Below are 25475 nucleotides of genomic sequence, written 5' to 3'. Positions count from 1 at the left end.
TACTCGCTCTCTCCCTGGTGGACGTCCGTCGGTGCTCCCGCCGGCGCCTCCCTGACTCTCGTGGACCTGGTGACGGCTAGCTTCCTCGGCTCTCCCACGCCAAGGCTGCTGGTTGCTCTGGTCCTCCGGACAATGATGGCGGACTGGCTAGCTTCCTTCCTCTCGTGCGGATGGTTGCTGGCTCGTCCGGGTGTCGGCACTTGCTCGTGCCAACGCGCTGCACCTATGACTCTCTCACACTCTCGCACACTCGCACAACCTCGGGAGACTCTCCCAATTCTCCTCGTAACAGAGGAGGCCACGTATCTCTCTCGCACGTCGACGTACTCCGTCGACAGTCGTGAGAGAACTCCCCGATTTCCCGCTCGTTCTCGCGCTCACTCTCCACTTGCGCTCATCGGGCCCGCGCATCTTCCTCGCGCCTGATTGGCTGGCAGTCCGCGCGGATAGCGAGTCGCACATCGGCGCCCACTGATTGGCTCGCGACATGCGGAGGACCAATCAGCGCGCGCGCCGTCGAGGCTCACTCTCGCGCCAACGATGCTCACTCTCGCGCTAACGTGGGCGGTTAGCCGGCCCGTTCCTCGAACTCGAGGTCAGGCTGGCACCGACAACAACAATCCAACTCGCTTGTTTCTTCCGCGCACTCAGAGCTTGGCCGCATCGAACGAGATTCCTCGTATCGACGCGGCTGCGACGTTTGCAATGTCGCAAAGCTTTGCCCTAAGGTTTTTCTAGACAAAGTGTCCGTTAGCTTACATGTTCTAGCTATGCGGAAAGATCGTAATTTCTTTTCTAAGATTAGTTCCTTGAACGTAACCAGGCATGTAAGATATGTGATGTACGAATGTGTACGAATGTGTGTATCTATAACGATAGTATAGAATGTGAGAAGGCAGGCAATAAAGTCAGTCGGTCCTGAACCGTAACAGAGTGTAGTCGTCTTTATTTACCTCTTCCTCGCATATACAATAACTGGCGACGAGGATAAAAGCATTGTTCTAGAAACTTCGTTGGCATGTGACGAAATAAAACCAAATTAAAGTGTTGGAATGTCGATTGAAATAAAAGGGACTGCATGGATCCAGAATTTAACAAAAGTCCAATTGCAAAAGTTGTGTGAATTAAATTATATTGATGGTGAAGAAGATAATATTAATGAGTTACGAAGAAAATTTCGAGAATTTGTGAAAGAAAAGATTGAGCGTGGTCAGCAAAAATTAATACTGATAGCAGATATAGTGGATAAAAAAACGTTCGAAATAGTTGATCCAGATAGTATAAATGAACAATTAAACAAAAGTATAATGGAACGTAGTGCAAATTTGGATTTTGATATTTCCAAAAATGATTGGGAAATGTTTAGTGATCGACTAGAGCAGTATTTCATTGCAAATAAAATAACAAGTGCTGAAGAAAAAAGAGCAATTTTGTTGAGTAAAGTGAATGCAGAGACGTACGAAGAGATTGCAAAAATATGTAAGCCCGTTAAGCCTAAGGACAAAACCTATGAAGAAATTATAACAAAGGTCAAAGATTATTTGAAACCGCCAGCATCATACCTTGTATATAGATATGAATTCAGACTCAGGAAGCAATTAGACGGCGAGGGTATAAAAGAATACGTCACAGCGCTGAAGGTTATGACAGACAAATGTAAATTTTCGAATGAAGACGAGCAAGTACTCGATCAAATGATTTGTGGCTTAAAAAGTAAAGCAATAACGGCGGAATTATTAAAATTGGAGAAACCCGATCTGGAAACAGTATTAACAAAGCTATGGCATCAGAGGCAGCTAGTAAAGGCGCAGAAAAATTGCAAGAAACAAGTGCGGAAATTCAAGATGTACACATGCTAAGTCGTGGAAAGTTTTGGCGAAAGCAACATGAGGGAGATCGTAAACAAGGACAACGTACAGGGACTAGAAGGGGAAGAACATTCGGCCGGGCTCGAGGAACGGCGCGAGCGCAGACACAACAAATACCGGGAGGCTCTGCTTGCTACCGTTGCGGGGATTCAAGACACTTCGTGAATGATTGTATGTATAGTGAAAATGTAGTATGCCATACGTGCGGCGATAAAGGGCACACTACTAGAGTTTGTACGCATAGAGCCGAAAAAAAAGATGCAGAACGAAAGCCGCGAGTAGGTTACGTAAGTCAATGCGGTAGTAGTAGTAGCTCCGATGGCGAAATTTCGCGAGAGTTGAGCCACATGTATATCGATAATAAAAGAAGTCTGTACAGTCTGTATGTACCCGGAAAAACTAGAGTTGAGCCTCAATATGTAACGGTCGAAATAAATAAATCTAAAATTAAAATGGAAATAGATTCGGGCGCGGAACCAGCTATAATTCCAAAAGAAATTATAAATAAATGTTTTCCGAAAGAAACAATGTATGAGCCAGATATAGAATTTAGGAACCATAATAATACCGTCAATAAGCCTGCAGGAATGTTCAAAGGTGTAACTGTGAGTCTGAACAATAAGATAATAAAAGCTGATTTATATGTAACTGAATCGTCCGGGCCGCCGATTATAGGCAGAGCGTGGCTCAAAGCACTAGGATTATGGCCTCTATTTAAAGACCTAGATCTGCATATAGTTAAAAATAAAATTGATGGTAATGACAGGCTAAATAAAATCTTAGAAAAACATGCTAAATTTTTTGAAAATTCTAAAGGATCGTTCAATAGGGCCAAGATCAGGTTAGAATTAAAGGATGATGCTAAACCGATATATGAGTTAGCGCGATCTGTACCTTTTGCTTTAAAGGATAAAATAGAAAAAGAATTAGATAGATTGGTAGAAGAAAAAATATTGGAACCAGTAGAAATGAGCGAATGGGCTACCCCGATCGTGCCGATACTAAAACCGAATGGAGATGTTCGACTTTGCGGAGCTTTCAATGTAACTATTAACCCTTTATTAAAAACAATTCGCTATGCACCACCGAATTTCGATCACGCTATGGCTCGATTAATAACAAAAAATATTAATAATAAAAATAAGAAGCGGTATTCGAAAATTGACCTAAAAGAAGCTTTTTTACAAGTTCCCGTTGAGGAAAATTCGCAAAACTTATTAACTATCAATACTCACAAGGGCTTGTTTAAATGCCTATATATGATGTACGGTATATCATCGGGACCTGGTTATTTTCAAAAGCAAATTGAGGAAGTTTTGAAAAATATAAACGGAGTCGCGGTGGTAGCAGACGACGTAGTGGTAACGGGAAGTGATGATGAGGAACATTTGCGAAATTTAGATATAGTATTAACGCGTTTAGAAGAATGCGGTTTGAAAGGACGAGTAAACAAATGCGAATTTTTCAAAGATGAAGTTAATTATCTAGGATATAAGTTACGGGATGACACTATTACAATAAATGAAGAAAAGTATAGAGCAATAGTTGATATGAAAGAACCGGAAAATCACAAAGAATTACAGTTATTATTAGGTAAAATCAATTATTATGGCAGGTTATTTAAAGATCGTGCTAAAATTCTAGCACCATTATATAATTGCAGTAATTCGAGAATTTTTGAGTGGGATCAAAATTGCAAAGAAGCGTTTGAAAGAGCGAAAATAGAATTAAAAAGTGTGCTTGTAAACTACAATCCATCTTTACCATTAAAATTAACATGTGATGCGTCCCCAAAAGGGCTGGGTGCGTATATCAACCAGCCTTATGAAGACGGCGATAGACCGGTAGCGTTTGCATCAACGAGGTTGACAGCCGCGCAAGAAAATTACTCGCAAATTGATAAAGAAGCAGCTGCGATAATATTTGGAGTAACTAAGTTTTATGATTATTTATTCGGACGTAAATTTCTTTTAAAAACGGATAATAAACCGTTATCTAGGATCTTTTCTCCTGAAAAGGGTATACCAAAAATGGCTACGAGTAGATTGCAAAATTGGAGTTACTTTCTATCGGCATTTGATTATGAAATAGAGTACATTAGTACAAGAGATAATATTGTGGCTGATACTTTATCGAGATTACCGATAAATTATGTAGAAAGTAATGATGTTTTAGAAACTGAAGGCTTATTTACGTATTTACACTATGTATATTCAACAAACATAACATGTTTAAATTTCAAAGCAGTAGCACGCGAAACTGCTAAAAACGAGACTCTATCCATCGTGAAGCGGATGGTAATAGAAGGATGGCCTGACTGTAGTCTTAAAAGTTGGCCCAATGAGTTGCAACCATATGCACTGCGTAAAGACGAAATTCACGTCGAAAAAGAATGTTTAATGTGGGGACAGAGAGTTATCGTTCCACCTAAATTAAGAGAAAAGGTAATCGAAAAATTGCACGAAAGTCACTTTGGGATAGTTAAAATGAAGAGTTTGGCAAGGTCGGTGGTTTGGTGGCCTAATATAGACAAAAATTTAGAAGATAAATCTTAATATTGCAAATGGTGTGTTGAATCTAAAGACAATCCAATTAGAATGGAATTAACTCCATGGCCATGGCCAAGCCAACCTTGGCAAAGACTTCATGCAGACTTTGCGGGGCCATATTTGGGGCAAACTTACCTTTTAGTAATCGATGCCTATTCTAAGTGGCCTGAAATTTTCATTATGAAAAATATATCAGCAGAAGCAACGATAGAAAAATTCCGAGAAATGTTTACAACGCATGGGCTACCGAACCATATTGTAACTGATTCAGGAACGCAGTTTACGAGCGACGAATACAAAAAGTTTCTCAAGCAATTAGGAATAAAACAAGATTTTTCAGCGCCGAAACATCCAGCGACAAATGGAGCTGCGGAAAATCTTGTAAAAACATTTAAGCTTAAACTCAAAGCGATTGTACAAAGCTCGAAAGTAGATGTGAAAACTGCTATACAAATGTTTTTATTCTCATACAGAACAACAAAACATGCAACAACGAATGAAACTCCGGCCAACTTGTTGTTTAAAAGAGAACTGAAAACTCCTTTGTTATTATTACGGCCAGAAACGAGATATCACGTTGAATCAAAGCAATATATGCAAAAAAAGCACTTCAAAGGTAGTAGAAAAGAAAACTTTGAAGAAGGCGACGTAATAATGGCAAAGGATTTTCGAAAACATCACCCGGAAATGTCGGAAGCCAAAATTGTTAGAAAATCACCTCCAAGAAACTGTATAATAAAATTTAAGGAAGGAGGAGAGAAAGAGCATAAAAGACATTTCGATCAAATACAACATTGGCAGGAAAGCGAAAATGATCAAAGTAAAATAGATGTTAGTACTAATGTGCGAGATAATGTAAGCAGCGAAAATTCAGCGATAGTTTTAAGAAAATCAACTAGATTAAAGCGAAATGTAACACCATACGATGCTACGCATTATTTGTAAAGGTATAATGTCTATCAACTTTGATAACTGAATAAAACGGGGAAGGGTGTAAGATATGTGATGTACGAATGTGTACGAATGTGTGTATCTATAACGATAGTATAGAATGTGAGAAGGCAGGCAATAAAGTCAGTCGGTCCTGAACCGTAACAGAGTGTAGTCGTCTTTATTTACCTCTTCCTCGCATATACAATAAGGCACTTATTTAGATCGCTTGGTTTTACTTTATCTCCAGCCTTGTTAGTTATTACCAGGCTGAATATATAACGTTTACGATTGATCGTGCAGATTACGTCTTCTACGTCAGCTCCTGCTTTCGCCAGATCTACTTGATAGATAGCTTCTATATCAGCGAGTAATTTGTTTGTGCTCGTGGACAGGTTCTAATCCTTGGAGACAAAGTGGACAATATTATCTTTTAAGTAAGTAGCACACTCTCTCATACTCAGCAACCTTAACCGTCCATTTTGATCTACTGGTTCGAATAAATGCGGTAACGGTGCTGTTGGTAGAGGCATTGCACACTTGGAAATTTCTGTGTATAACGCGGGTGGTAGGACAGGTTTTTCGTCCGTTATTTGCTCTACTTTTTTTACCAGCTTTTCCGAGTCACTTCTTTTCTTGGGACTTAGTACGTCTTTCTCGCGCGTTATTTCAGCTACGACCTGATCTGAGCGCCTCGGGTTTTGTTTTGGTCTCTCGTCCTCCGTTTCCTCCTCATTATCCTCTTGTTCTATAGTTGATACATTTTTCCAATGGGACATATGAGAGGTCTCATCATTCCAAGCGGTAGAACTGGCTTTCGGAGTTTTTAGAGGAGACTTCGTGCGTATTGGACAGGCTTGGCTCTCAGCATACTCTAACATCCACTCTCTCACAGTACTGCTGGGTACTGACTTATCCGGTCTTGATTTATTAAATTCTTTCGGAATTGCTTCATCTGGTTTCGAAGGTAAGGGGGGATAGCGACTTAGTTTTTCTAGCGGGAATCCAGCTGGACGCATTTTGAATGTCTCATCCGTCGTCATCCGTGTACTCACTATCTTGTTCATGTAACTCACTGTTGTCTAACACTTGTCGAGGCATCGATCTTCTTATTGTTGATTGTAATTGGTTGGTGCTCTACAAGTTCACCCTCGCTGCTTGAAGACGACGAATCTTCCAAGGGTTATTTTATCACGCTTTTTGTTGAATACTTTTTAGTTTTAGAACGTGCCTTGTTGACTAGTCCACTGATTCCCTCCATTACTTCTTCCACTTCGCTTTCGCCTGGGCTTTTATCGTTGCCTCTGCTGTTTTAGCTGTCTCAACTTCTGACATGGATTCGTTGCGTACCAGGCTAGGCAGGATAGATTTGTTACACAGTGGTATCGGTGGCGCATCCGAAGTTTGCGCGTTATTGTCCTCCGTAAGCTAGTACCTTGATTGGCCACCCTCCATTCCCTTGAGTACCGTTAATGCTGCATTTTTGGAACCCGGCTTCCTTTCTGGTTTCTTTCTTTGTCCATCAGAAGTGCTCGCCTTGTCCTCGCTTTGTACCTTTGCTTTGGGCTTTGGGACTATCTGTAGAACTCTAGCCTCCTCTGCTATGACTTCGCTTGTGGCATGCTCATTCTGTATTTCTTGCTTCTCCGTAATTCTCTTGTCTATCGGATGTCGGGACAACGCGTCTGCATTCGTATTTAATTTACCTGGTTTATATCGAAATGTATAGTAGTATCCTCCTAGACACAGTCTCCAGCGGTTCAACCTACTCATCTTTCAGAGAATTGCTCCACGTCAATGGTTCGTGGTCCCCATAAATGGTGAAGTGTCTGCCATATAAATAATGTCTAAAATATTCCACTGCGTCGATCACTGCAGGGCATTCCTTTTCAGTTGTGGAATAGTACTTCTCCGATTTATTAAGGGACCTGGAGATATACGCGACCGGATGGTCTACCCCCGGTTCTCCTTGACTAAGGTCTGCTCCTATGGCGCCATCACTAGCATCCGTAGTCAAAATAAAAGGCTTATTGAGATCCGCGGAGGCCAACACTGATGCTTCACAGAGGCCTCTTTTTAAGGTTTCGAAACTTTGTTTCTGTGCTTCCGTCCATTTCCATTTCTTACTCTTCTGCAGCAGGGAATTGAGTGGTTGTGCTTTTCTGCAAAATTAAGGAAAAATCTTCTGTAATATCCCGCCAAACTAAGAAATTGTCGGATTTCAGTTTGTGTCGTTGGCGGTGGAAAATCCATCACAGCTGAAATTTTTGACGGGTCTGGCCTTACGCCATTTTTATCAATTATATAAGTAAGTGATTTCTGGTGTTAGAAATTGACACTTGTCGATTTGTAAACGTAGCCCCGCTTCGGATAGTCTCTTGAACACTTTATTCACTTCCTTTTTGTGTTCTTCCAACGTATTCGCATGAATTACTATGTCGTCGAGGAAAACATACATTTCAACCCCTTGTAGTCTCGATAAAACGCAGTCCATGTGACAATGGAAGGTTGGTGGTTCATTGGTAAGGCCAAATGGCATGCATAAATACACAAAATGGACGTACTTGGTGTTAAAAGCTGTCTTTTGTATGTCCTTGGGTTCGAGTTCTATCTGATAAAAGCTCATGGCTGAAAAATACTGAAAAAAAGACTGAAAAATACTGTGCGCTTTCAATTTGTTACAATATTTCTAATATATTAGGAAGAGGGAACAATGGAGGGACAATGAAGGCATCCTTAATTGTCTTAGCATTAAGCTTTCGGTAGTCTATAACTGAGCGAAAATTCTTTTTTCCATCAGGTCCCGGTTTCTTGGTGATTGTCGAGTGCCTTGTCGATTTGCGCATGTGAGAATCGAATGGCGTAAAAACGTTCGCTAAACTAATACTAGGCAAAATAAATATTAATAAATACGTCGCACTGCTCTTATCCCTAGTAGCCCTTGATTACGTCCGGAACAATTCTCCCCCTCGTACAAAATCTCCGTAATTTTGTAGCACATATCACACTGCATACTAAATCAAATATGTGCTGCCAGTACAATTGAACACTAAGCACGGATTCAAAGTACATAATCCCTGACATTTGCCCTATGCCTCCAAGGAAACCGTGTAAACTTGAAGAAGGGAAACGGCATCGAACACATATACAAAATAAAATATAAAAAGAACACACATACGTGCACACACCTACACATGCATCGCATAAGTCATTCTTCGGCATCGCTCGCTTTTAACAATCTAATTAATTTATGCGCAGGCCTAGTATATTTGCCACTATTTGTTCGAACTTTCGCTATCCGAATTACATTGTCCGCGCTTTTCAAAACTTCCTCTACCACGCCCTTTTTCCAAGTATTACGAGCGGATTGCAAATCTACTATCAAAAATAAATCTCCAACTTCGAGAGGCGCTTGCTGTTCAATCCACTTTTTCCTTGGCAAAAGAGTCGGTAGATATTCACGCAACCAACGCTTCCAGAACGCATCAGCAAATGATTGCGCAATTTGCCACTGTTTTCGCAAACAAACGGACTGTACGTCATACTTCCCTAATATAATTTCGTCGGACGAACAGCCTATCAAAAAGTGGTTTGTCGTCAGAGCTTCTGCATCGCGAGGATCCACCGACACATGTGTCAACGGCCTTGAGTTCACAGAATGCTCAATTTCCGTTAACAATGTATACAAAACCTACTCGCTTACAACTTGCTCAGTTAAAACTACACGCAATGCTGTCTTCACTGATCAAACAAGCCTTTCCCATGCTCCTCCCATGTGAGGAGCATCAGGTGGATTAAACAGCCATTGCATGCCATTTTTCAACGCAAAACCTCTCTGTTCATTCATATCTAAACTCTTAACCGCATCTTTCAATTCGCTACACGCACCGCGAAAATTTGTCCCATTATCGCTGTACATAACTACAGGGCAACCCCTTCTAGCTGATAAGCGCTGCAGAGCCATGATAGCCGAACCTGCTGTCAACGAGTGGGCTAATTCTAAATGAATAGCTCTCGTCGTTAAACACGTAAAGAGAACACCCCACCTTTTTCTTGTCTACGGCCAATTTTCACTAACATAGGTCCAAAATAATCAATGCCACAAGAGATCTCCCGTCGCTTAAATCTTTTAAGGCTGTGATGCGGAGGCGCATATACGTACGCGAGATTGAGTGTACTGTCGATCAGAACACTGATTCTGTGACTGTTTCGTGACTCCGTTAGATATTGTACCGTCCAAATATTTATTCTATTTATTTATTTATATTATTAATGTATTTTAACATCTATGACCAAAGGTTTTTATTTAAGTGACGTGATAGAGTAGTAAATAAGAAGAAAAAATGTACAATATGTGATACATATGTATTTTTGACTTGTGCAAAATAAAGGCTAATCTATCTATCTATCTACTTATTATCGATCGCAGCGCTTGTCTTAAACCTACAATATGAAACTCTTATTTCATTAATTACAGTGTCGCTATTCGCATGATAATATTTACAACGATATTCCTTAATTAATAAACGGGTCACGGGATGTCCGCCTGCTAAAATAATCGGCTGGTTATTGAAAATTTCTTTATCTAATCGCGTTACACGGCCTTCGGCCCTAAGAATATTATTTTTATCTAAAAACGGATTTAAATTTTTTCATTTTACTACTTTTATTTACTTGCTTCTCATGCTTTATAGCTAATATTTCATCTGAAAAACATTCTGATTGCACTCTACTGTACCAAAAATTCTCTAAAAATTCGCGAGAAAAGTCATCTTTATTATTTTCTTTACTAAACGCACGCTGCGCCGCATCTAAAAGTCCTCGACAGTCAGAAATTTCAGCAGTAATCGGAACATCCAGTGACACGCTCGGCGTTACAACAAACGCAATCGCTTTTCGCATTTCCAATTCATCAATATTTTTCGCTTGTACCTTAGTCGAGGGCCGTAGGGACCCATCGTCAATCCGCGCAGGTAGTAAGTTCACTTATTTCCCCTAGCCGGTACGCGACGTATACCTGCTTCGTCCTCGGTTCTGATCTTATCCATTGTAAAACCGTCGCCGAGTCCGTCCATAAAAAATGACGATTAATGCTGATCGGGAATTATTTTTCGGCCGTCGTTATTAAACGCGCAGCTAATAACGCGGCTTGCAGTTCGAGTCGCGGTATCGACAGCGGCTTCAGCGGCGCTACGCGCGATTTAGCCATAACTAAAACAATATGTGCAGGTGTATTTTTAACAACAAAACGAGCATAAATAGCAGCAGAATAAGCAGTCGCGCTAGCATCGTAGAATGCGTGTAACTGAACATCTGAAAACGCGCAATTTTTCGGTGTCAAACATCGCGGCACGCAACATGACTTAATCTCGCGAAACGCCCCTATCCATGCCGACCATCCTACAAACTCTTCGTCGCGTATTCGTTCGTTCCACCCGATACCGCTGCGCCAAATTTCCTGCATTAAAATTTTCGATTTCAAAGTGAAAGATGATATCAAACCAAGAGGATCGTAAATCGACATGATAACCTTCAAGAATTCGCGTTTTGTCGGTTTTTTATTCCCTTCAATCAAATCTTTTGGTACGCGATTCATGCCCAGATTGAATCCTAGAGTATCATTTTCTGTATCCCAGAACATTCCTAAAACGCGCTCTCGCCCTCGGTCGCAGAGACCCTCTTTGACCGATTTCAACGAACGGGAAGCCTCCGAGGTCGTACTTATTACCTTCTTGTCAGTACTAGTCCACCCATGCATCTTAAAATTCGCGTTCGCATTTATTCTGATGACGTCCTTCACTAATCGCGTAGCCTCTTCGACTGTTTCCCGACGAGAAAGAAAATCGTCCGCATAACTATCGTGTTTTATGCTTTTAACTGCATCCAGTTTCGACTGTATAAATAAATCCGCGTTTCTATCCTTAACATAGATTGCGCTACACTGTGACGACTTTGCTCCGAAAAGTAAACACGTCATTTCATAAATTTCGGGTTTTCCTGATCGATCTCGGCAGCGCCAAAGAAATCGCTGTGCGCCGCGATCGCGCTCAATCACGTTCACTCGCATATACATATCGGCTATGTCAGCATTAACCGCGATCGTATGTAACCGAAAACGCAACAACATGCCTATCAGAGATTGTAAAAGATCCGGTCCCGTATCTAATTGATCATTAAAACTAACGCCTTCCGATTTTGCTGCAGCATCGAAAACTACTCTAACCTTTCCCGGCTTATTTGGATTTGTTACACCGAAATGCGATAAATACCAAATTCTAAATCTTGCTACATCATCATCGATCTTGCGCGCATAACCGCTGTCTATAAGGCGCTGAATTTCGCGATAATACATCTCGGCATAACGTTCGTCGCGATCTAACCGTTTCTCTAACAATAAAAGCCGTTTGAATGCAGATCGATAGCTATTAATTTTCGGACCTGAAAACTCTTTCCATAACAAACCTGTTTGCCAAATATTGCCAATACACGACGTCGTGCTTTTCAAAATGTCCCACGCTCGCGCACTTTTCGAATTCGGTCGCGCGATGGTCTGCATGCCGAGATTTTAGAGCGAGAAATATTCTTTTATGAGCCTATCGAGTTGCGCGTCGTCCTCGGCCGTCCCTCCGCCGGGCCCCGCGTCACAAAAAGTCCATTGTCCCTGCGCACAGGCCACATGTTCCGGCTTTCCCGAGTGCTTTCCCGCCGCGCCATGTACCGCCCACCCTAAGGGTGTCGCCGTAAGCGCTAATCCGCTCCCTTGAACCGCGCGCGTTTCTCGAGAGGCAATTAAATGCCAGTTGTCCTGACCGATTATGATTTCGGATCGAACTTTTTCATACGGCTGTAAAAACACGCTCTCAGCTTTCGCCACGTGACGAACAGCTTCTCGGCTCAACGTCTGCGATGGAAGACATAAATTACTCACGGCTATGGCATTCCGAATTTGATGTTTTTCAAACTCGCCCGCGATTGTAAACGACACGTTTTCTGAGAACGCGCAAACCTCCTCGCGACCGTTAATTCCTCTTAGAGCTAGACGTACGCGCTTTTCCTTTACTCCGATTTCTTCGGCTACGCGCTTATTTATGAGTGTTATTGTTGACCCGTCGTCAAAGCGCCCGTAGAATCTAGTCAAGTTTGTTTATTAGAATCCGATATCGCGTCCTTAGTTTGTTGTTCTCTTACATGACCATTGTTCACATTAACTTGGTCCGCTGTAGTATTCGCTTTATCATCCACCGAACTCGAGCTATGCAACAATGTATGATGGCGTTTTTTACATATCGCGCAATTCGCACTCTTACATTTCGCATACAAATGCCCGCTACCTAAGCATTTAAAACACAAACCACGCTTCCTTGCTAACAAACGACGTCTATAAACATCTTCGCGCTTAAAGATACCACACTCCGCAGTCGAATGATTATCGCGATTACAAACAACGCACGACTTTCGCGCAGCGCTCGCTACATTCACACTTGCCGACTCTGCTTCCTTTTCAGCTTCGGTCACGGCTACGGACGCGCCCGTTGTCTTTTTACGCGAGACCAATTTCTTTTGCCGACGGAAACTTCTTCGCGATCGATTGAATCAGATCCGAACTTTCTAAATGACCGGTCAAATTAAGCGATTTTAAAGCTGTAACCGCATTCTTAATTTTCGTCGCAAATTGCAATAGCTTGATTTTTCCCGAATCAATGGATGGCATATCTTTTAAGTCATTTACGATTTTCTTCGCGATTACGCGCTTGTTTCCATAGTGCAATTCAAGGGTTTTCATGATAGTCGCCAGATCTCTTGTCGTAGCTAACAACGTATCAACCGCTTTACGAGCATCGAGCACTATCCGTATAACCTCTGAGTTCCGACGTCTTTTCGAAAGTTTCCTTAAAATGCAACCACTCAAGCGGATTTCCCGAAAAAATAGGCAATGATTTTGTAGTCGTTAGTCGATTAATAAGTTGCGAATTCCCGTCGCTGAAAGTTGCCTCACGAACCGTGCGCAGAGTTGACTCAATAGCCTGAGTAAAACGTTCCATCGGGTCGCCCGCTGGTGCTCCGAAATTCGTTATATTAAGCACTCTCGGCCGCGTTCCATCGTGAAAAACACTCTCATTCTGCGGCGAGCCCGCTGGCTGCTGAACACGCGTAAAATTAATATTACTCGGATGCGCAGTACTACTAAACAAACCTCTTTCTCCTGCAGTCGGCAGAGGCATGTTGTAGTTCCACCCTGATTCCGTTGATGACACCGACCTGTTGTCCTCCGCACCTCGGTCACCATCCTCCCAATCACCGTTGCCCTGCCGCCTGTTAATTTCTTCGTCGACGGGCGGTAGAATCCGGATGACGGGAGATAGCGGCCTCGAAGTTGGTCCTTGATTCTGCGTGATGTCCAGTGCCGGCAGCCTTGATGTTGACTTCTTCTTACCGTTATCGTTCGCCCATTCTGTCACGGTCTCCTTCGGCTGGGCAGCTCCCTTCCGTGGCTTCTTAGCTGGTGGCTGCATAGCCAACAAAGGGTCCTGACTTGCGGCTTTAATAGCTGCTCTAGTCGTTCTCTTTGGCGGCATTTTCGCAGTCACTCCGATCTCAAATTGTCGATTAGACTGAATCACAAAGTTAATAAAGTCAAGTAAAAAGGTCAATAAATAAGACTCAAACAAATAATTATGAAATGATAAAATATATTGAAATAAACTATAAATTTAATACAAAAACGAGAAAATAGACTACGCAAAAAATAATAACTAAAACGCAAACTTAAAAAGAACTTAATTGAAAAATGAGCAATAGAACGTGAATGAATCTAGGATTCGAGCTAACTGGATGAGGAGTTAGAGCGAAGTGACGACGCGTCGCAGACTCGCGCTCCTGCAGATCCGAGCACTCGAGCCGCCGAAAAACCCGGGCCCGCTAAAACAAAGGCACTTTTCCGAGGACTACCGAAGGGACTACTCTCCGCACTGAGAGTGATATAAAATCACTCCTAACCGTATTGGCCTGAAGCCACGAATCGCCTTGTCGATTCGCGCATGTGAGAATCGAATGGCGTAAAAACGTTCGCTAAACTAATACTAGGCAAAATAAATATTAATAAATACGTCGCACTGCTATTATCCCTAGTAGCCCTTGATTACGCCCGGAACACTTGGGGACGATTCGGCAGGATTGCAGAATGGGCTATTGGAGCGTCGGATGACGTTGGCGTCCAAGAGTTTTTGCAGTTGGTTGAATAACTCTTCGTCTTGTCTCGTCGGTCTTCTCTTGTACTTAACACGGACTGGTTCGTCGTTGGTTGTCCGAATCTTATGTCTCACGCAGGCCGTCCTAGGAACCGAATCTCTGGGCAGGTAAAACACATGGGAATACTTCCTCACTATTTGTTGTACTTGCCGTAATCCTTGGTGTGAGTGATACGATTTTCTTACCTTTTCCATTATGAATTTTACTCTTTCTCCCGGGTTCGTTATAGGCTCGCCTTCAAGCGGAAATTATAGGAAGTCGTCGTCTTCGCTCAGATCGAAAGATTCGAGATGTTGAGGGGTGATTTCGATCTCAACTGGATCTACTCTCGTACACTAAAAAAACTTCTGGGCATCCGCACTACGAATCGCCAGCAACCAGTGCCCCCAGATTTTCATACAGCGGAGCCACGAATTTTGGACTCCAGCGGCCCGAAATCGCTGTGCTGCTGTTCAGTAAGCAACGGGAGGGGAGAAAAACTTTTCGAAGAGCAAAACAGTGCGCTCGTAGACACGCACAACGTTGCACGTAAGAAGTCGGTATAAAGAAGGGAGAAGGCGTGGCTAGAGAACCTCACTTTTACCCTTCTGCGCATTCGATGCGCGTCTACCGCGCATCTGCTTTGTTTCAGTACGATTTTCAGACCGCTGGAGTCCGAAAATCATCGGCACGGAACTACACGTCGTTTCGTGAAGTGGGAGCACGGGCTCGTGCCACGGGTGTCCGTGACTTCTTTTAGTGTATTTATTGCAGCTGCTTCTCCAAGATATACTCCTGGGACAGTTGTTATTCTGCGCAGGTACGCTTCTCCAGTTACTGAATCCTGTATAGCCGGGATCCTTATTGGCACTTTTGCTCTGGCTGGTAACTTAAAGATCGTTTTTCTGTTTGACTTAAAACCCTTATAATTTTAAAACTTCTTGGTAATTCTAACGTTTATGGTTCAATCTTTTTGTTCTCATAAGAGAATTCGTACTTCATATAATATGACGTTGCACTTTTAGATGGTGGCTTCTTAGATTTCGTTAGTCCATGTTTTTCATCTGGATTTACCTAGTTTTCCGGAAATACCTTGTGTACAAACGGAACCGGAGTTATAGGTTGGCTTTTAGCTATCAAGACTTTGTCCCCAAACATGATGTTCACTTTTTCATTATACAGGAACGGGTTTTAAGTTGTTTTATGGATGTTATTGAATATTAATAATAATTATAGACTGATTAATTATTATTGTTTTTGTTTTATTGGGGACATCCCGGAACTCAGCAGATGTTACAGTTTCAGTGGATAAGCTAGGCCGGTTCTGGACAACTTACCTACCGTCGGCAAGGTAGATCTCTAACCCAATTTACCAACCGAGCAGATGAACCAACTTAAATAACCCAATTTACCGACAGAGCAGCTAACCCAAGTTACCGATAGAGTAACCCAAGTTATCCCGGGGAATCCCCGAGAGGGTATCACGCAAGTTACCGATAGGACCCAAGACTGGGAATCCCAAAGGTGAAAATTAATTCAATACAAAAAAAATTGAAAAAAATTTTATTTTTATTTAACTTTAAAAAAATTTTTTTTTTAAGATATTCTCGGAATCTCTTGTATCCTTCTCGTTCAGGTAGAGAGCGTGTATTGCTGGAGTAGTTCTCAGTCAGCTTACTTTTCTTCTCATCTGCTTATTGTCGGTTCTGAGAAGTATCCTTCTTCATATTTTTACAATCAGGAAGTGAAGTATACCTCACGTTGCTCTTCTTTTCTCGATCCATGTCTCTTGATGGATACTGGGAGAATCACAGAGTATTTATAGGTGTCCAATTCATGTAAACGTTGTCCAGGTAGAATTTTCAACATCGTAACGTTGTTGAGTGCGCATGTGGCTTTGTACGCCCCGTTGTGATTGGTGCAGATCGTCACCAACTTTGGCTGGTCCACACAGGGAAAGCCTAATTTTTCGATATCTTGAACTCGGAATTTAAAGCGCTCCAACCACTCACTTTTCACTGGACCAATCACAAGTATTTTCGTGGCGTCTCGTAAAGTTGATCGAAGAATATCTCCGATTTGAGTGTAGAGTAGATTACCCGAAGTCCAAGGTATGCCATGATAGCTGCGCTCGAGCCATGAATTTTCCTTTCTGTACTTGTCCGAGAGTCTGCGCCAGGGAAAGGGTTCCTTGAATAACCAGTCTAGCGGTTCACCGTGTAGAGGTGCTATCGCCCACTCTTTGAGGATGAAGTCCTCCACAGGTCGCTTGAAGCCCTGCATGTACACCATGAACTACATCTCGAAGTGATTCAGGCAAGTTTCTTCACGTCTCCACTCACAGGACTGTACTGCACAATGCGATGCACATACGTGAAGTATCAAACAGTAAGCTGACGTTCCAGCTGGGAAATTGTTTCTCGCTTCGAATTCTAGACGAACGTCCACTGGAGCGCTCTTCAACGACTCGTTCTGCCTGGAGCAGTCTATCACAATGAGAGGCAAGTGCGTGATGTAGTCAGTTTTGTTCAGTACAGGCTCGGCCTGTTTCTCGTAGTACGCACTCTGGAATTTGGTGTACATTGAGTAGAGTAAAGCATACTGGTTGTGAGATATATCTAGATTGAGATTTCCATAGGGATAGCACTGCGAATTCAGGAAGAGTTTCACATTGCTGATGTTGCAGTGGTCAAAACGACTGGCATTAGCAGCTTTCTGTCCTTTTCGATTCGTTTGGAAACCCACCACAACGAAGCGGGGCTTCTCCATCTGATTGGAAGTTTTCACCGTCCAGACCTGTTTCGGTGTAGCTGGAAGCAGCGGATACTCGAGCAACTCCCAACTGCCAAAGCTCATGGCAATGGGTTTATCCTTCTCGATGTAATTCAGAAGACGTATCTTGTGAGCATTGGATGCCAACACATACGGCATGAGCCATTCGATTCTCGTTAAATTAATCTTGAAATCTTCAAAAGTAGCTGGATTATCGGCTGCCGTTTGAACAACAGCATTTAAATCGTTTCTCGATCTCGTGATTATGACCTCGTGCTTGTTGCTCAAACTCAACGCTGTCTCCTCGACGTCGAGCCATCCCGCGTTCTCCAAACTCTGATTGGAATTGATGGATATCCAACCCTTCATTAGGGTAGTCAAGCCAACATTCTTGCACCTGTCGATCTCGATAGCGTTTATCTCATATCGAAGTTCCTCCAATAGATGACAGATGGCGTTGTTGACTAAGCTGGTATTCTCTACCACACTATTATCAGCTTTGACGATTCGACCGCACACGTGCAATGAACTGCATGCTGGCAGAAGACAGAGATCTTGATGTTGAATGAGATGCGGATCTCGTCGCTGTTGTCGTAAGTCCTGGCTGTGTACGGCTGGTGCGCGTGAATCTCGTAGTGCGCGACTGACTCGTCAAACGCGACGGGTGTCTGAATGTTTAGAATCTCTTCCATGCCAGTGACAGATGAATACACACTTCAATCTTTTCCACCAACGACTCGCAAGCCTAGACTTTTCAGAAATTGAATGTTTCGCCGTGTTAGCGCTTTGACTGCTCGTCGACGACTGATCGTTGGTCGAGGTTTCGAGCTCCTTATATAGCTGCTTCTGTGATTGTACACGATACTCATCCTCAGACGTGCTTCACATGCAATCTGATAGTTATGACTTCTTCTCGAAAATTCACCAAATTACCGTTCTGGTCGGCTATGCGCACTTGCAAGTGATCTATGCTCTTGATAGCGATTGGAAGGTAGATTACCTGCGATGGAACTTCGATGATCTTGTATCCTGGTGGTACTGCTGGGAAGAACTCGTGTATTGTATGGACTCTTTGACTGTTCATATAGGCACCCGATGTGATCTTGCACTCGACGCGTATGCCGATGACCTTGAGGATACGCACAGGTAGATCAGAGCTGTGAGTGACGTTTGCCTCGAGGATACGTCTTTTGAAGCCCAGTAGCGAAGCTATGGAGTCAGCTGGACGGAAATCAATGCCGTTACTGCACTTCACGACACTGCGTAACGTATTGTTATTTGGTTTGAGACTGATCGATATACCTTTTGGAGCTAGTAACTCGTGAAGAGCTTTCTCTATGTCTTCGATCTCGTAGCTACCCGTCGCTACAGTAACTTCCTCTTCGCCCACGTAGAACTTGTTCTCACCTGTATCGATGTTCGGTATGGTATTGAAGGTGAGAAGTTCAACTAAACCGAGAACGTACGTCTCGTTCGGTGAGAGCTCGATAGGTGGAAAATACTCAGCTTCGAGTACGGAGGAGTAGCCTGACAGAGTCAGAGTCAGTGATGACTGTTCCATGGATGAACTCATAATGAGGTGAATCTACTCTCGCTGGTCTTTATATAAGCTTCCCTCTCTCTAGCGCGTTGCACAAAAACTTCAGACAGAGGTGACCGCAGTCGAAGGTGTCAAAGTTCTGATACCTCTCGTGATTGTAATGGATCTCATCGACGACGAGATACAGCATCAACTCCCGAGGTGGTTGTAGATCACCGAAACTGTCGAAGTAGACGGCATGGTTGCCACGTTTGCGATAGGCCACCCAGTGCGTTCCAGGTCCACTCGCGTTGTCCAGGTTAACGATCGCTGACTCACGATACTGCGGACCATCAGGCAACGAGTCACGCATGTACACTCCACGGAAGTGAGGAATTTTCAGCAGTTTGGCCAATTTCATCAGGTCGATGTTGGAGAGTGGTCTTTGCGGCAATCTCACTTCAAGGATCTTTTTTTTTTTTCGTCACCATGTGAAGGCCAAGTCCGGTTTTGTATGGTTTCAAGTAGAGACCTTTACCAAGAGCGATTGCCTCCATCGTCTGGTTGTGGCGTGCACTCTCGGCCAAGTGTTTCTGAGCTGCCTTGAAATCGTTGACAGCTTTTGCAAACAGAGGTATGAGAAAAGGTAAGAATCCACCTAGCTTCTTTGGGATTGGTAGAATACGCGGCACCTTGACCTTACTCTTACCCCCAGCCTGTTTGATGGCATCGCGAGCATTTTCCAGAGCAGCAAGAATGGCTTTGCGTGCACTACTAGTTGGTACGGTTGACATAGATTTGATCACCTTATTCAACGAGACAGGTGGGTTCTTGTTTTTGCGTTTGAACCCCATACCGAGTTTGGACATCAGCTTCATAGCGTTGGTTATATTGTAGGCAACTGCCTTCTCAGCAAGACCCGAGTCTTTGGTTAGAACTCTTCGCCAGGCTTTCTCAGCTAGAACCCTGTCTGCTACGTTCCTAGCCTCAACGTTCTCACGATTCTGCGAATAGGCAATATCGTGCTCCTTGTACGCTGCGTCCAGAGGATCGATACCCGGATCACCTCGGGCAAGGCGTTTTTTCAATTTGGTGCAGGGTCCACAGTACTGGTATCCAGGCAGATGAAGCTTTACTGGTAAATTGTTGATGAGATTGTTCAGTCAGTAAGCCACGTCCTCGTTGTCGTCGCTTGACATATACGCAATTCAAAGAACTGTGCTACAAGTTTTGGACAGATGACAAGTATGGATTTCTCGTGATAGATAAAGACAGACCACTCAATGCCGGATGGTACAGAAAGGGCTTCGACTGCTTTGCTATAAATACAAGACCTCTCAATCGAGTAGACAGCAGTTGAGTGTCAACTGTTGAACCATCAACGTGTCAGCAGAGTTTCGACGAGAAAAAATGCTCTTCGTTAAATTGCGAGAGTGAGAGAGGCGATCAGACGGAAACATAGACTACTGAATTATAGTAAAGAGAATACCGCGAGAACTCTAGATGAAACCTTCAAGCCCATCGTCAATCCACTAGAGAAACTCATCAACGTTACGGAGAGCAGCAGCAACGATATCAAGCATGAAATCAAGCGTATGAAGCCTCAACTCGATCGTGATGAACCAATCAAGGATGACGATAAGAGCGTTTCATCGGCTGGCAGCTTCGACGATACCTATAAAGTTGACAATGAGAATGATGCGACACAGATTTATAAGGAAGCCGACACATCTTTTGAAACAGCTGAAGAATATGAAGAACTTGATGATTCAAAAAATAAAAAAGATCGTCAAAATGCATTCATGCTTGATTCAAGATATAGTAAGCATTTGGATAAAATTTATGGAGTGCGCAAGGAGAAAGAGGTATACATGATTGGGAATTCTCCGATACTATTCGATGATCTGCATGTCAAGTGAATAACAAAAATTATACAAAAACTCATGGATTATTGGACTTACTTATATCAAAGCATCCCAATAGACAGTTGATTACTGGCGATGACTTAAAGATTTATCGAGAGATTCTTGAAACGTCTAGCGTACACAAAAAGAAATTCAACCCCAATGAATCTATTCGCGTGCACAATAGTAAGAAATACAGTGAATTCATTTCCCCTCTTTTCACTGTTATGGATAATTCGAGAAAACGAAAATCTACTTCGAAAACAGGTGGACTATTACAACGGCTACCCCCGTACAAAATTGCAAGACGAGATACGAGAATGGATTACGTCTACTGGGATGATCCGAACGAACTCGTGGATAGACTTCGCCTATTGATGGCTGAGACAACAGCTGGCAATCCCAGTCACACCAATGAGATTCGTTTTATTATAGAAGAGTTGCACGAGGGAGGCTATATAAACTGAGCAGGTACGAAGATTTTCATCATTTCCAATATGAGCGTCGACGTGTTCGGTCACACTCTGAAACAAGCCAATAGCAGACCAGGTCCTCCCGGTATCGGCTTCCAATTGACAGCAGACGGTCAGTACGATCTGCAAAATAAGAGATTGTGCAACCTTTCGGAGCCTCAGCAGTCGATCGATGCAGTGAACCTCGACATTATGAAGTACGCAGTGAGTACGAGGTTACAGCTCGCTTGAGAAAGGACCTCGACGATGCAAAATTAGAGCTACAAATTTTCAAAGACCAGAGTGCAGAGAAAGTGAAACTTACTGTTCACTGGCTCACAATCGAATATCGAGGCAAACGATGACACATCGGGGAATAGTAGAGGAAATTCATAAGCCAGCACGACGCAACTATCCCAGACGAAAGTTTAACGTACGAGGATTGGATCAGACTTGGCAAGCTGATCTCGTGGAGATGCAACCCTACGCTCAAGTGAACAAAGGCTTCAGATACTTGCTGACAATCGTGGATGTATTCTCAAGTAGTGCAAGTATGCGTGGGCTGTCCCAGTCAAGCGAAAATCTGGAGAAGAAGTCACTGCAGCGATGAAGTCTGTACTGCGTCAAGAACGAGTAACTACAAATTTGCAGACAGATCGAGGCAAGGTGTTCTACAACAAGAGTTTCCAGAATCTCATGAAGCTCCACAACATCAATCTTTAATCCACATACAGCAATCTCAAAGCTTCGATATGTGAACGCTTCAATCGGACTCTCAAGAACAAGATGTGGATACAGTTCAGCTTACGAGGAAACTACAAGTGGCTCGACATCTTGCCCGATCTCATAGTAAAGTACAATGATACCAAGTATCGAACTATCGGTATAAAACCCAACGAATTCAGCAGCAGAAGTTCAAGGTTGGCGACAAAGTACGAGTGAGCAATGCCAAGCAAGTGTTCGATAAAGGATACACACTCAACTGGTCCACGGAGATATTCACAGTCAGCCACGTGATTCCTAACAATCCAGTGACTTACAAGTTGAAGGACTATCGAGACGAGCCCATAGCTGGTGGATTCTACGAGCAAGAACTCTCGAAGACCAAGTATCCCGACGTATACCTCGTGGAGAAAGTCTTGAAGAGACGAGGAAATCAAGTCTACGTCAAGTGGCTGGGGTTCGACAGCATTCACAACAGCTGAACTGACAAATCATCGGTGTAAAAAAAAGGACTGAAATTAAGAATTTTTTTTTTAAACTTATAATATGATAGTCTTATTTCTAATCCTAAATTTTTTAGAGATGGTGAGAGCCCCCACCTTTGCTCTCACCTAAGGTACTTCCAGTTCAATGTCACTAATTTATCTCTTACCACGAGTGGTGAGAGGCGCACGCGCGACTCGTATACCTGTCCGTTTATCTCATTTTTTTATTTTTACAAAACAATACATAAAACAGTTTATTGTGAACTTTTTTTTTATCGAACATCACTAAATAATACAGTTTATTGACTATTAATGACTAAATTCAATGTTATTGTGATCGGTGTATTCAACAAATAACTTGTAGAGTTGGATAGACTCCTGTAGGCTCTCGAAGAAGTCTTCTATTGAGTGCATCCGACACTCGGTTGGGTAGGAACATCTGGAACTCGTTGTTGAGCTCCGCGACAACTCTCTTGCCGTACTTGGTGCTGACCTTCCTCAGCGCCGTCACCAGGAATTGCTGATTCTTCGCACACTCGGAGAACTTCTTCGTGGGCAAAAAGCCTCCATGTGCGATCTTTTTCAGCTTGGTGATGTCCATTTTCTGAAACAAATGAATCGTCATTATCGAAATTTTGTACGATAAACACCTATCGAACGTGCAAGTTCCAAGGCAACGAGATTCTCCTTGAAAATGGAGCAGAAAGTTGGGCTTGGCTACGAGTGCTTCTGCGCTGTATCGCCCACCCCACTTTGTGACGAGCTTCACGTCTATTCGCTTACGCTCGTTCTCCATCGTTTTTCCGTATATGGCGTTGTTGAAGAGCTTGTAGAGAAGCATCTCGAACTCGTTCTTAGCCTGCTTCCTCTTCTCGCTGTTCAAATCGATGTACGATCGCAGCTACGCCCTCTGGTCGAATTTCAAGACTCTGTGGATCTTCTTCAGTAGCAGCCCATGCTTGAGAGCCTGTTTGAGACTGCGACAGTGGATGACGTATCTCTCCTTGCCGTGGAGAGTCGTCATCAGCTTCTCTTGTCGGGTGAGTGGAGCTGGCATACGCGCGGGACACAGGGGCAGGTCCTTGTGGGCGTCGTGAAGTGCCTCAGGGTACTTGAGGTCGACCTCGAGCTTTCTGCACCGTCCGGCATTGAGAGGTCTGTCTTTATCTATCACGAGAAATCCATACTTGTCATCTGTCCAACACTTGGAGCACAGTTCTTTGAATTGCGTATATGTCATATCGGTATTCACGTGATAGTCGTAGATGTGTCTCAAATTCACATCGTCTTGTCTGAATGCTGCCAACAAATTGATCTTGTCTCTCACGAGATGTTTGGGAATATGCGCGTAAGACTGACAAAGATAGAAACAATCGACTTCCTTGTGTCTACCCATGCAGAAGAACGCTCTCACGTCGTTCTGCTTCTCGCATGCTATGTCATCGAATACGAAGATGGAGTTGGGTAATGCGTTGTCGGGAGATATCACTTCGTCATGCTCTTTGAAAGCAAAATACTGCACTTCATCTATGCATTCCAAGAGTTCTCTGAGCAGACGATATTTCGGCTGATCGAGTGATTTGGAATAGATGTAGATGTTTTCGAATCTCAGTTCGTAGGGATGTGTGATGAGTGACAGTAGACTGTTAGTTTTGCCGCCGTTGGATGGTCCACAGAATACAGCTCGTACGTTACTCGGAAGTAGTTCACCATGTCGCTTCTTAGGTCCAACATCCTGCTGCGCTATATTGTCAAAATTCAATACCAGTAGCTTGATAGTTGGTTCCTTGAAATCCATGTTTGCAGCGTACTGTCTCGATAACGACTGTGCCTCAGCCTATAAATAGACCGCTTTTATAGTCGCGTCCTCAGTCGTGACAGAACCTCTGAAGCGTAACGATCGTAAAGAAGCGACGACAACGAGGACGTGGCTTACTGAACAATGTCATCAACAATTTACCAGTGAAGCTTCATCTGCCTGGATACCAGTACTGTGGACCCGGAACCTAATTGAAAAAACGCCTTGCCCGAGGTGATCCGGGTATCAATCCTCTGGACGCAGCGTGCAAGGAGCACGATATTGCGTATGGGGTTCAAGCGCAAAAAGAAGAACCCACCTATCTCGTTGAACAAGGTGATCAAATCTGTGTCAACCGTACCAACTAGTAGTGCACGCAAAGCCATTCTTGCTGCTCTGGAAAATGCTCGCGATGCCATCAAACAAGCTGGGGGTAAGAGTAAGGTCAAGGTGCCGCGTATTCTACCAATCCCAAAGAAGCTAGGTGGATTCTTACCTTTTCTCATACCTCTGTTAGCAAAAGCTGTCAACGATTTCAAGGCAGCTCAGAAACACTTGGCCGAGAGTGCACGCCACAACCAGACGATGGAGGCAATCGCTCTTGGTAAAGGTCTCTACTTGAAACCATACAAAACCGAAATTGGCCTTCACATGGTGACGAAAAAAAAAAGATCCTTGAAGTGAGATTGCCACAAAGACTACTCTCCAACATCGACCTGATGAAATTCGCCAAACTGCTGAAAATTCCTCACTTCCGTGGAGTGTACATGCGTGACTCATTGCCTGATGGTCCGCAGTATCGTGAGTCAGCGATCGTTAACCTGGACAACGCGAGTGGACCTGGAACGCACTGGGTGGCCTATCGCAAACGTGGCAACCATGTCGTCTACTTCGACAGTTTCGGTGATCTACAACCACCTCGGGAGTTGATGTTGTATCTCGGCGTCGATGAGATCCATTACAATCACGAGAGGTATCAGAACTTTGACACCTTCGACTGCGGTCACCTCTGTCTGAAGTTTTTGTGCAACGAGCTAGAGAGAGGGAAGCTTATATAAAGACCAGCGAGAGTAGATTCACCTCAGTATGAGTTCATCCATGGAACAGTCATCACTGACTCTGACTCTGTCTGGCTACTCCTCCGTACTCGAAGCTGAGTATTTTCCACCTATCGAGCTCTCACCGAACGAGACGTACGTTCTCGGTTTAGTTGAACTTCTCACCTTGAATACCATACCGAACATCGA

General features: G+C 43.4%; 2 protein-coding genes across 2 annotated transcripts; both read left to right on the top strand.

The window, feature by feature from the left end:
• Window positions 1-2395: 2395 nt before the first annotated feature.
• On the top strand, window positions 2396-4423 carry LOC116416493 (uncharacterized protein K02A2.6-like). The gene has a single exon (XM_031925236.1). The coding sequence runs from the start codon at window positions 2396-2398 to the stop codon at window positions 4421-4423; it is 2028 nt and encodes a 675-aa protein (XP_031781096.1).
• Window positions 4424-22008: 17585 nt separating this feature from the next.
• On the top strand, window positions 22009-22427 carry LOC103317460. Its single transcript, XM_008215583.1, has 2 exons — window positions 22009-22071; window positions 22128-22427. Exons 1-2 carry the CDS (start codon window positions 22009-22011, stop codon window positions 22425-22427), a joined length of 363 nt encoding a protein of 120 aa, XP_008213805.1.
• The last annotated feature ends 3048 nt before the right edge of the window (window positions 22428-25475 follow it).

The sequence above is a fragment of the Nasonia vitripennis genome, assembly GCF_009193385.2.
Source record: "Nasonia vitripennis strain AsymCx chromosome 2 unlocalized genomic scaffold, Nvit_psr_1.1 chr2_random0007, whole genome shotgun sequence".
NCBI classification, from domain to species: domain Eukaryota; kingdom Metazoa; phylum Arthropoda; class Insecta; order Hymenoptera; family Pteromalidae; genus Nasonia; species Nasonia vitripennis.
This window is presented reverse-complemented; position numbering and strand designations above follow the sequence as displayed.